General features: G+C 49.8%; 1 protein-coding gene across 1 annotated transcript; it reads left to right on the forward strand.

Moving 5' to 3' along the window:
• The first annotated feature begins 634 nt into the window (after positions 1-634).
• On the forward strand, positions 635-10,054 carry SLAMF8 (SLAM family member 8). Its single transcript, XM_058537870.1, has 5 exons — positions 635-870; positions 3,484-3,810; positions 6,856-7,161; positions 7,242-7,349; positions 9,325-10,054. The coding sequence occupies exons 1-5, from the start codon at positions 780-782 to the stop codon at positions 9,384-9,386; spliced, it is 894 nt and encodes a 297-aa protein (XP_058393853.1). The 5' UTR covers positions 635-779; the 3' UTR covers positions 9,387-10,054.
• Positions 10,055-12,824: the final 2,770 nt, after the last annotated feature.

Here is a 12,824-nt window from a genome sequence, read left to right on the forward strand (position 1 = left end):
AAATGAACATAAGACCCGGCCGGCAAACAGTCTGTGGAGACGAGACAACTGTTACAAAACAATGTGCTAAGAGTTAATGACAGAAGAATAGGCACACCATGGGGCTCAGAAGAGGAGGTTCCTCGCTGCCTGCGGTCAGGAAGGCTTGAATGGGAGCCTGGCTGCCTGCAGAGCCATGCCAATGCTGGAAGGACAAATGGAGCAGCATGCCTGGTGGAGGAAAAAGGACAACGCACGGAGTGTGAGATTGGTGGTTCTGAGGGGAGGTAGGTCTGGCTGGGTATGGCTGGAGAGCAGAAGGGATGTGGGAGACCAGCCTGGAGAATTGGGCTGGAGTAGATTTAGGAGAGCCTTGTATGCTAAGCCAAGAGTTTGGTCTTTACCCTGAGGGCAGCTCAAGGCCACGGAAGAATTTTAAGTAGAGAAGTGAAGCTGGGAATTGCAGTTTAGAGGGCTCTCTGTAGCTACAACGAGAAAAGCAGACAGCTGTGGGGCAAGATGGTATGCAGGAAGGCCTTGTGCGACTCAGTGAGGAGGATGTGGGCTTGTGTGGGGGAGCTTGTTGCCTGCAAGTGCATTGGCCAAGCATAGGCACGTGCAAGAGGCTAACTTACAGGAATCAGCTCCTGAAAGAGCCCAGCTAGGCCTGTGGCCAACTTCCACTTTATTCTGGATATTTTCACTTGCAGGGCTTCTTGTTCTGAGTCAAGATTCCTCCTTCTGAACATGGGACTTTCCAGAAGGACCACAGCTCCTTCCGTTGATCCACTTGACTTGGGATGTTCTGGATTTCAGTTGTGGAGGTAGTTTGCCTGCTTCTCTGGAGAAGGATGGCTGTGTGGTCCCTATGGAGTCTGCTTCTCTGGGGAGGTAAGTGGGGCAGGTGGGTGACCTGTTCTCAGAGAACTAAAGGCCCCTCCTCAGCTGCCCCCTGCCAGACATCTGGGCAGGGACCCCCAATCCCAAGAGAGAACCTAGGAGCTGAGGAGGGGTAGGGAAGACTGAAGCAACTTCTTGGGCAACCTTGAAAGCTAGGCAGAGGTGAAGAGAGGTATGATCTGGGTAGCAGGAGGTGGCAGCACTAGGGCATCCATGTCCATGGGACACAAGATGTTTTATGGCCCAGGGAAGCTAAAACTGCGGCTGGTAGTACCAGTGGTTTGGAAAGAGATGGTTGTGAGAATGGTGAGCATCTGACAGTGTTAACACATGAAAATTCTAAATACTGTCTAGGAACAGAAGCGGAGGGCGGGGCTCTTATAATCTGAGATGTCTTCCCAACAGCCTGTGGGAAAGCTGAGGCTCTTCCCTACAGGTCTGTGTAAGGGGAGGTGGATATTGAGTAGGGATGAGAGGAGAGAGCAAGTTAAATATAGTATGTGTGGACTTGGGGTGGCCGATAGTGGTGTGATGGAATGGCTGACACATCAGGTCTCTTCAACGCTGGGCGATCCCTCCATCCTGTCTGATGTCTGACTTCCCTTTCTTGGTTAACACGTGGTCGGTGTGACAGGGTCAGCACTGCACGGCCAGCGGGTAGAAGCTGCAGGGTGTGGCAAAGACTAAGACAATGTTGTTTACATCAGAGACTCGTGGGGACTTTGAGATGACTTTGTCCAGTGTCCCCTGCCTGGATTCCTGGCCTCAAGGGCTCCAAAGTCCCTGCAGATCTCAACATTTCCAAACATGTGAAGGAAATCCTTCAAGAAAAGGAATCTGTTTAGTTCACAAATCTTTCAAATCCTTGGACATGGCAAGCAAAAATAATTTTTCCAAAGGGCTCTTAATGGTAAACAAGGTGAGTGCAACTGATTGGGTGCACCCCCCGGTTTTATGGTTGGGACAATGGAAGCCTAGAGAAGGAGTGGGCTATGCTGAAGTTCACACAGCTCGTTCATGGCAGAGCCAGGGCAGGATAGAACCTAGGAGTCTTGATTGACATCCAGTGCTATTCTCTCCGTATGGTATGCCTCCACTCTGCATTAACATGAAGCCATCTCCAGCCAGGCCTGAGATGATTGGGGCCAGGGAGAGCAGTGAGATGGACAAGGGACTGGAGTTACCAGTGGCTGGCTGAGTGACCATCCAGAATACGTCTCCTTAATCATACTCCCAGCACTTGGGTATGTTACACGTCTGCTCTTATTCTGCTCTGCACACTAGTGCCTCCACTGTGCCAGGCACAAGGTAAATCCTAGCAAATTCTGTCATTCATTCAGTAAAGTTTACTGAGCTTCTCCTATATCTTTCTTCTAAACAGTGGTGGGCACTGGGAGTACAGAGAAAAAAAGAGGAACTCATGGTCCAGTGGGAGGCTCTCACTCAAAAACAGGCAATAACAATTGAGAGATTGAGGCATTCGTAATGTGATCCCAGGCCACCGTGGGGACACAGAGAGAGAGCGTGTAACCTGCAGTGATGGCTGGGGGAGGCAGTGATGCTTCAAGGATGAGCAGAAACTAACCAGGGAAGGAGTCAGGGGGTGCACTTCAAGCAGAAGGGTCACCTACGCAACTCAAACCATATGTTCCCAGCAAAACTCAGCATCTTGCCATCTCGCCCCCATTCTGTTTCTCCTCCTGTTCTGGATCACAAAGAATGGCACTCAGTGGGTCCCAAGGACCTGGGAGCCATCCTTGATTCCTTTCTCCTTCACTCCCAGATCTCACTGATTACACATCTTAATCTCTCTCAATTCCTCCCACTTCTCCCTGTCCCAGTCGCTCCCTTCCCCAACACAAGTTTCCATCACTCTCCTTTAAATTAATAGAAGCAGCCTCAGTCTTGCCCCCCCTCCAATGCATTCTCCACACCTCTGCTGGAGTCATCTCTCTAACCGTGCAACTAATCATGTGACTCTCTTACTGAAAACCTGTCTGAGGCCCCCCATTGCTCTGGGGATAAAGCCCAGACTCCAGAGTCGCTTGCAGGGCCCTGTGTGATCTTGCTCCCGCCAACTCTGCAGTGAAATTTCTTACTCCTCCTGCAGAGAACTACTCTCAATTCCCCATGCACCGTGCTCTCTCACGCTCCAGGCCTTTGAATGCACTGTTCTCTCTGCCTGTAACACTTCCCCATCTCCACTGCAGACAGCCCTCTGCCTGACCTGGCTGATTCCCATTCCTCCTATACATCTCAGCTTAACCATTTCTTCTCTGAGCCCCTCAAGGCTGGGTGAGGTTACTCTATCACCCTGCCAGTGTTCTCCCAGGACAATCCTTTTCTCCCATCATGGTACTTAACTTAATATATTTTAATTGCTTGCTTAAGAGTCTGGCTTCCTCTATGAGCTCCATGAGCACAGGGACCAGATCCTCTTCCTTACTGCTTTATTCCCAGTCCCTGGCACAGTGCACCCTCCTCAGCTTGGGTGGAAGGAGTGTGGGGAGAGGAGCCCTAATTTGCTCCATAGCAGCTTAACTACATGCACGAGAGAGACGATGAGCTTGGGGCAGGCAGAGTGACGGTGCTCTGTTCTTTCAGGATTACTTCCTGCTGCAGACACTGGTGCCCAAGTGCAAGGCCAGGTGGGAGGCTCGGTGCTGCTGGTGGCAGAGCGTCCCCCTGGCTTCCAAGTCCGAGAGGCCATCTGGAGATCTCTCTGGCCTTCGGAGGAGCTCCTGGCCACGTTTTTCCGGGGCTCCCGGGAGACTCTGTACCACTCCAGATTCCTAGGCCGAACTCAGCTTCACAGCAACCTCAGCCTGGAGCTCCAGCCCCTCAAGTCTGGAGACAGCGGCAACTTCTCTGTGCTGCTGGTGGACACAGGAGGTCGGGCCCAGACCCAGATCCTGCAGCTCAAGGTGTATGGTGAGTGCGCCCGACACTAGCTTTCTGCACACACCCTGCCCCCCCGGCAAAGCTCCAGAAACGCATCCTGAGTCCTGGGAGCTGGGGAGAACTGGGTTCCAGAGACCTCTGGCTTCTGAGCTCGTGGCTGATTCAGGGAACAGCTTCTCCCTACAGTCACATCTAAGAAAACTCTTCAGGTTCTCCCAGGTGAGCTCCTATCTGGGGCAGCCTGGCTTTGCCACTCCACAGTCCTTGTCTGAACTCCAACTTGGTCTTTTCTTGGGTCAGTGGTGTTGGACACCATGCTCAGCCTCCGTGACATTTACCTTCCTCATTTGTAGAATGGGCATCATAATATTACCATGTAGATGCCTACAAAGGTGAAACACAGTAGCGTTTGGGAAAGCATCTAGAACAGAGCTTGCTTATACTTTATTAATTCTAAGATTATAAGACATACCATTGTTTTATATGCCACAAAAAGGAAAAAAAATATTGTCAAACTATGACACACTTTTATTAAAATATTAAGTTATAATTATAGAATTTTTATTTAATATTTCTTTAAAGAGCTCTTTTAGATGTAGAGATTTTGACTATGTAATATTCATGAGTTCTCTCAGTTATTCATTGTTGCAAAGCAAACCATCCCAAAACCTCCTGGCTAAATACAACAACTATTTTTATTCCTCATGATTCTGTGGGTTGGCAAGGCTCAGCTGGGCAGATCTTCTTCTCCACGTGAGTTTGCCAGGGTTGTTCATGCAACTGCATTCAGCACCTCAGCTGGGGTGGCTGAATTCACGGGGAGCTGCACGGGGCTTTCTTTTCCAGCAACTCTACCTCCACCACAGCCATCTCCACCATCACCTCTACCACCATCACTACCTCCACCTCCACCACAGCCACCTCCACCACCACCTCTACCACCGTCACTACCTCCACCTCCACCACAGCCACCTCCACCATCACCTCTACCACCGTCACTACCTCCACCTCCACCACAGCCACCTCCACCATCACCTCTACCGCCGTCACTACCTCCACCTCCACCACAGCCACTTCCACCATCACCTCTACCGCCGTCACTACCTCCACCTCCACCACAGCCACCTCCACCATCACCTCTGCCGCCGTCACTACCTCCACCTCCACCACAGCCACCTCCACCATCACCTCTGCCGCCGTCACTACCTCCACCTCCACCACAGCCACCTCCACCATCACCTCTGCCGCCGTCACTACCTCCACCTCCACCACAGCCACCTCCACCATCACCTCTGCCGCCGTCACTACCTCCACCTCCACCACAGCCACCTCCACCATCACCTCTGCCGCCGTCACTACCTCCACCTCCACCACAACCACCTCCACCAACAACTACATCTCTAAGTGGGAAGAAAAATGAGAGAGAAAAGAAAAAAAAATTTAAGAATGGAGAATAAGGGTGACAGCTGGGAAGAGAGAAACAGTGAGGGAGAGAAAGGCAGGAGCAAATTGGAGAGGGGAGACACCCCCCTCGGAACAGCTAACTGGCTGTCCTCTGGTGAGCCACTCGGGGTGCTAATGTGCAATTGGATGGGTGCTCTTCTGGATGCACACAGCCCTGAACCAGGCTGCATGGCTTGGCAAGCAGAGTGCTGGCTGGATTTCAGCACCCCCACCTTCACCTGTTATCCCCTTAGCCCAATGCCCTTGTGCAGTGCCTAACCTACACAACCATACAGGCAGCCCTGGAGCCTCTTCCCACTCTGAGTCTCCGCTGCCGCACATGTGAAATGAGGACATTGAATGTGATAACACATGCAGCACCCACACCACTAAGCTCTAAAATGCCTTGTTCTCAGCATCTGAATTACAGATTTTAAGGAAATTGCTGTTTTATTGCTTCCAAATACATAGCGTGATTAGAACTAATTGCACAAATCTGGCAAGCAGCCGTCCTTAGGAGCTCTGCTTTGACAATAGATAAGAATGATTTGAATTAGCAGATCAGTTACTGGAAATGTCAATGGGTGTTTCTACTGTGCCTGATCGTGTTTGGAAGCTGCTTGTCCTCTTAAGTAGTGTAAATATCCCCCCCTGTAATCTTTGTTTTTACTATTAGTGAGCCCAGCAAATCTTTTCTTCTTTCATATCACAAATCCCACCAGATTGAGCTGGCATTAATGAGGTTTTACTCTGCTTCACTTTGGAATGCTATCAGAAACTGAGCCCTCCTGGCATCACCAGAATGCTCTCCCACTGGCCCTCAGTGCCACGGAGACTCAGGATTTGCTCATCAGCCTCTAAAGGAAAAGGGAGCATGGCCTAGGATGCCAGACAACAATTTGTTCAACGGCCCAGGTAGCTGAGCACCTGGAGAGCAAAGGTTATAGGGACAACAAGACAGCCCCTACCCCCCATCTCCTCCTTTACAGCATTTTGCACCCTTGTAATTATTTTCTTAATTATTCAGAGTTACTTGTCAATATCTGTCTTCCTTAGCAAACTGTAAGCTCCAAAAGCCCAGGAATATGTTTGTCTTCTTGCCCGACTTAATAAATGCTTATTGTCTCTCTGACTGATACATCGTGAAAGAAGTGCTATGACAATGCACAGACAAAGCATGGAGAGCTCAAAGCCACACCTGGAATATCAGGGAAGGCTTCACAGTCAGGATGATAAGCAATGTGTTCAAGCTGGGCCTTGAAGGATGGGTAGGAGATTTGTAGGAAGATGAGAAGAGAAAGGCATATGTGCACAGCTGAGCCATATGGAAGCGTGAAAGATATGGAAGAGCATGGCAAGTTTGGGAGAACTGGAAATTAATGAAGATGGGTGGGGAAGACCAGCAGGAGGCACAGCTGGAGAGGTTGATACCATCCATTTCATGAAGAGTTTTGAATACCAGACTAAGGAATGCAGCTTCTGTCCTGTAGGTAATGGGAAGCCAGACAAGGTTTTGGAGCAAGAGTGGCCTAGTCAGAGGTGGCATCTAACCCCACGTGAGTCCCATAGCTGGAGCTGTGGGCCCCACTCAACATCCCTGTAACCCACACCTGCTCCACTGTTCTTGCCCAGATGCCGTGCCCAGGCCGGTGGTACAAGTGTTCATTGCTGTACCAGGGGATGCTCAGCCCCCTAAGACCTGCCAGGTGTTCCTGTCCTGCTCAGCCCCCAACATCAGCGACATAACCTATAGCTGGCGACGAGAGAGGACCATTGACTTTGATATCGAATCGCAAGGCCTCTTCACGGATGGACAGGTGCTGAGGGTTTCACTGGGACCAGGAGACAAGGGCGTGGCCTATTCCTGCATTGTCTCCAATCCTGTCAGCTGGGACTTGGCCACAGTCACCCCCTGGGAGAGCTGCCATCAAGAGGGAGGTATGCGAAGGGCCAGGGTCAGTGGTTGAGGGATTGTGAAGCATCAAGTCCACCTCTGACCCTACCCCCTCCATGTTCAGCTCCAGGGAGGGCCTCCTACAAAGATGTGCTGCTGGTGGTGGTGCCTGTCTCGCTGCTCCTGCTCCTGGCTGGTCTCCTTTCTGCCTGGCACTGGGGCCCTTGCTCAGGTAGGAGTCCTACAGGTGCAGGAGGTGGATCTACTGGGAAGGAGGGCAGAGTTGGACCTCCTCCTATTTGGGCTTCAGATGGTCTGTCCTCCTTACCTCTCCCACCTCATCTCTTAGCTCTCTCCATCTTATATTCTGGTCTCCAATCAGACTGAACTACTTGAAGTTTGTTTTACAGTTCTTCAAATGAACTACTCCCTTACATATATCTACAAGCATTTGCACATTCTATTCTCTCTGTCTGGAACACACTTTCCATGGTTTCCCACCCAACTCCCCTTCGTCATTTGGCTATCTCCTTCATAATCTTCAAGGTGCGCCTGCTCCAGGAAGCCTTTCTGACCTTCTCCCCCATCCCCAGGCTGGGTTAATGTCCTGCCTTTAGTCCCCACTGCTTACCCCAGTCACAGTACCTATTGTACTTTCTCTCCTACTGAATTCTCAGCCCTTTAAAGGCAAAAGGTAGGTCACTGCCAGGCACATAGAAATGGTTCCTGGAACATAGCTGGTATTAATAGAAGCTTGTTGAGTAAAAGTCTAGATGAATCCCAACCCTTTCCTGCCTACCACTCCTAGGAAATTCTCCCTGAGAGAAACACCTTTCTGGCCAGAAGCTGATAGGGCCTCCTTCTCGAGGAGAAGAGAGAAGGGGAAACTCAGAGGTCAGGCCCAGGTCTGAGCTCTACATCCTGCTCTGCCCCTGCCTCTGCCCCTGCCCCAAAACGAAACCCCCTGATTGGGCCGGCCCCGTGGCTTAGTGGTTGGGTGCGCGTTCCGCTGCTGGAGGCCCGGGTTCGGATCCCGGGCGCGCACCGACACACCGCTTCTCCGGCCATGCTGAGGCTGTGTCCCACATACAGCAACTAGAAGCATGTGCAACTATGACATACAACTATCCACTGGGGCTTTGGGGGAAAAAACTAAATAAATAAAAATTATTAAAAAAAAAAAAAAAAAGAAACCCTCTGATTGACCTGGACTTCATGGATCTGTCCATCCCAGGCTGACTGGGCTTGCTGGCCCCAGGGTGGAGAGACTGGGTCAGCAAGGAAAAGATGGCAGGAGACCTCATTATGGTGAGTGTGTCCTAGAAGGCAAGAGTCTTGGCCCAGCCACTGTGTATTCTGTCCGTGGGTGAGGGAGGAAGGAGATAGCAGCTGAGGCTGCACTCCACCTAGGGTTTGGCCCTAGCCCTTTGCCCTAGACAGTCCCCAGGATTTAAAGTAAGAAGATGGAAGCCAGGAAAAGAGCAGCTTTTTGTTTTAACATCTTTATTGAGAAATAATTCACATATCATACTATTCATCCATTCAAAGTGTACAACTCAGTGAATTTCATTATATTCAGAGTTGTGTATCCATCACCACAATCAATTCTAGAACATTCTCATTACCCCACAAAGAAACTCCCAAGCCCCTTAGTCATCAGTCCCGAATCCCTGTTGCCCTCCAGCCCTAGGCAACCACTGATCTACTTTCTGTCTCCAGACTGTCTATTCTGGATATTTCATATAAATGGAATCACGCACTATGTGGTTCTTTGTGACTGAAGGTTTTCATTTAGTCTAATGTTCTCTAGGCTCAGAAAACAGCAGCTTTGGCCACTGAGAAGGGACAGAGAGAACCCAACCACCTGGGATAGTGGAAAGGCTCCACACTGGGAGTCTAGAGCCTGGCCCTGGCTCTGCCAGGTGGTATCTGGCCAGTCATTTAACTGGGTCCATCCTAGCTCTAACTCTCTATACCTTCTATAGCTAAGTGTATGACATAGTTGCAGAGGAAGGCTAGACATTAGGAAGAAATTCCTGTCCTTGAAGCATCTCCTTTTCCAGGGTCTTAGAAGACCAGGAGAGATGTTCCTTTTCCTGAAGTGATCTTGGATCAGGACAGTTAGGATTCAGAGGCCTTGGGCCAGGCCAAGGACGCTAGGATTCCCCACACTGGAGGGGTAATCTTCTTTCTGATCTCCTTGCCAGGGAAAAAGAAGAATGTCTGTGCTGACAGAGTGGCTCCAGAGACAGAGAACCCCCTTGTGTAGGTTCTGCCATAAGGGAGGATATAAACTGATGTCTGGATCATCAGGAACCCCACTGCCCAGGCACAGGATGCTCTGGGACATAGCTGGTGTCTGGAAACCACCATGGTCCTCAAACCTCCCCCAAGATTCCCATCCAGCCTCCCCAGCGCAGCCTGGGCAACCATCACTCTGGGAGCTGTCACTCAGAAAACACTGACACAACTTTCCATATTCTTCCCCTTCTCTCTCCCTTCTTTGCACAAACTGACTCTACTCTGGGCAAGACGGGCCTAACAGGACATTCCCTCAAGGCATTGGAAGTTCTCCAGGACCCATAGGGACACTGACTGACCAGGGCATCACTCCCCCACCACTGTTCATGAAGTACTGTTATGGCCTGAAGTTGTCCCCTCAAAATTCATATGTTAAAGTCCTAACCCTTAATATCTCAGAATATGACTGTGTTTGGAGATAGGGCCTTTAAAGAGATAATTAAAGGGCTCATTGGGATGTGCCCTAATCCAATATGACTGGTGTCCATATAAGAAGAGGGAGAAACACCAGGGAAGCAAGCACACACAGAGAAAAGGCCGTGGGAGGACACAGAGAGAAGAAGGCCACCTGCAAGCCAAGGAGGCCGGCCTTAGGAGAAACCAAACCTGCCGACACCTTGATCTTGGACTTCCAGCCTTCAGGACTGCGAGAAAATAAATTTCTATTGTTTAAGCCACCCAGTCTGTGTTATGGTATCTTGTTATGGCAGCCCTAGCAGACTAATACAAGTATTAACCAACTGGCACCAGAGGATTGCCTCCAGTCTGGGTCCCAGGCTCTAAAAGACCTTGGACATTTGAACAAACAGAGAAACTCTGAACCACCCATTTCTAGCTCCAGTTCCAGCCCCTGTAGTTTGAGACCCTGATGCTTCCTGATGACCAAGGCATTATCATAAAAAAAGGTCTAGAAACAGGTGAAGGTGAGAAATGAGGGACAAGGGTTTCTCTTTCTGGGCTAAAAGGCTTTCGGGTTATCTGAGTTCATGGCCCTCAAAGATAATTTTCAGTTACAGGCAATCAAGAAAGGGTTGACAACGGGGTCGGCCCCGTGGCTTAGCGGTTAAGTGCACACGCTCCGCTACTGGCGGCCCAGGTTCGGATCCCGGGAGCGCACCGACGCACCACTTCTCCGGCCATGCTGAGGCCGCGTCCCACATACAGCAACTAGAAGGATGTGCAACTATGACATACAACTATCTACTGGGGCTTTGGAGGAAAAAAGGAGGAGGATTGGCAATAGATGTTAGCTCAGAGCCGGTCTTCCTCAGCAAAAAGAGGAGGATTAGCATGGATGTTAGTTCAGGGCTGATCTTCCTCACAAAAAAAAAAAGGAATGGTTGACAACCCATGGTTGGGATGGGTGCCATTTTGCAGGTAACACCTTAATAGATACTTTCACCATGTTTGCTGATCATCATGCCTCTTGCAGGATCTGGGTGTGGGATTTGAGATTCTCTCCTCATTGTCTAGCAGAGTGACCCAGAAAGGAGATATTAAATTTGCCCCAGTCAACAGGAAGTTCTTGCACAACTTTGAGAAAAGCAGCTCAGCTCAGGATGAGTCTCTGCCTGAGACTGAGAGGGCGGAGGCAAGAGAAGCTATGTAGAGGTAAATGGTGCTGAGCCATCCTAGAATCTGCCACGCTCATTTTCAGATGTAAGTGCAGAAGATCCACTCAAGTTCAAGGGGCAAGGACAAAGACCCCACTACTCAATGGGAAGATGGTCAAGGTCACTTTGAAAGAAGAGCATGTGGGGTGGAAGCTATTATTGTGGTCATCTTTGGAAAATACAATCTGCCACTGATTCTGTCTAGAAAAGCTCTGGGATTTTGCCCACTGGAAAAAGCTTGATGAGCTAAACTTATACTTAGAGATTAGTAGAAGATAAGGTTCATAGTGACTTCCTCCCAGGTATAATTGGATTTTTTTCTGTGGCCTCACTCAAGTCTTAATAATAGAGAGGAAGGAGGCATTGAAGAAACAGGGGTAGGTTTTGAAGTATTTTCCCAGGCAGCTTCAATCACTCCACCCAGGATGTCAGTCCTGTCCAAGCATCTTCCCTCTTCTCTCCAAGGCTTGGGCAGTCACTTCCCCTCGGACAAATGGTCAGTACAACTGGCCTCAAGATTCACATCGCCATCCTCCACTCGACTAGTCCTGGAATTTCCCTGGATGCTGGCTCTGCTCAGAGGCTCCCTGATGGTCACCTGGCTTCACCTAGTCCTCATGCCTTTTCTGCACCCCCTTCTTTCCCATCACCTTCCCCCAATTTCACCTGAACGGTGCACATGGCCACCCAACCTGGCAGCTTGTGTTGCCCCCACCTGCCACCCAGAGACATTCCACATGTCTGCCTGGTCAATGAATCATGCAAAACTGGCCTCAGTCCCTTAAAACAATGTGAAAGGGAAAGCCCAGGATCTAGCAATAAGCCATGGTGGTTGTATGAGGGAGACACACACACGCGCACACACACACACCACTCCCCACCTTCCTTCCCTTCATCCCCAGGGCCCCACCTCAGATCAGAGCATTTCTGGATGAGTTGAGACCCATGTTCTCCCTTCACAAGGTAACTCTTAGTGACCTCACTTGGACAGTGGTTTTGTAGCATGGTACACCAGGGCCTTTTTGAACAGATCCATGCTGCTCAAATAAATTGATGTTCCCATTCCCAATAACTCACTTGTCAACTAGTGGACTAACCCTCAACCAAAAAACTCAAAGTGCTCCTGTGAGAACAATGTTTGTGTTAAGCATTGGGACGGATGCTTTAAAAGTCGCACAAGAACAAATATTGATTGACGGTCTGGCATGTGCTGGGTACACTTCCAGCACTGGGGAATCGGTAATGAACAAAGCAACTCCTTCATGAAGTTTGTATTTGAGATGATATAAATCAGCATGTAAGGAGACGTCAGATGTTGACAGATTCTATTAAGAATGATAAGGCGGAGTAGGGGCTGGCCCAGTGGCATAGCAGTTAAGTTCGCATGCTCCGCTTCAGCGGCCCAGGGTTCGCAGGTTCAGATTCCGGGCGTGGACCTACACACTGCTTATCAAGCCATGCTGTGGCAGGCGTCCCATCTATAAAATGGAGGATGATGGGCACGGATGTTAGCTCAGGGCCAATCTTCCTTAGGAAAAAGAGGAGGATTGGCAATGGAGGTTAGCTCAGGGCTAATCTTCCTCACCAAAAAAAAAAAAAAAAAAAAAAAAGATCAGCCAGAGTAAAAGACTAGAGAATGATGTGCTGGGGAGAGGGGGTCCATCTTAGATAAGGCAATCAGAGAACACCTTCTGATAAGGTGACATTGAACAGAAACCCAGTGAAGTGGAGTGAGCCACTCAGTGACTGGGCAAAGAGCATTCCGAACAAAGACGAGATGTAAAGGCCCTGAG

The sequence above is a fragment of the Diceros bicornis genome, chromosome 4, assembly GCF_020826845.1.
Source record: "Diceros bicornis minor isolate mBicDic1 chromosome 4, mDicBic1.mat.cur, whole genome shotgun sequence".
In the NCBI taxonomy this organism is placed as follows: Eukaryota; Metazoa; Chordata; class Mammalia; order Perissodactyla; family Rhinocerotidae; genus Diceros; species Diceros bicornis.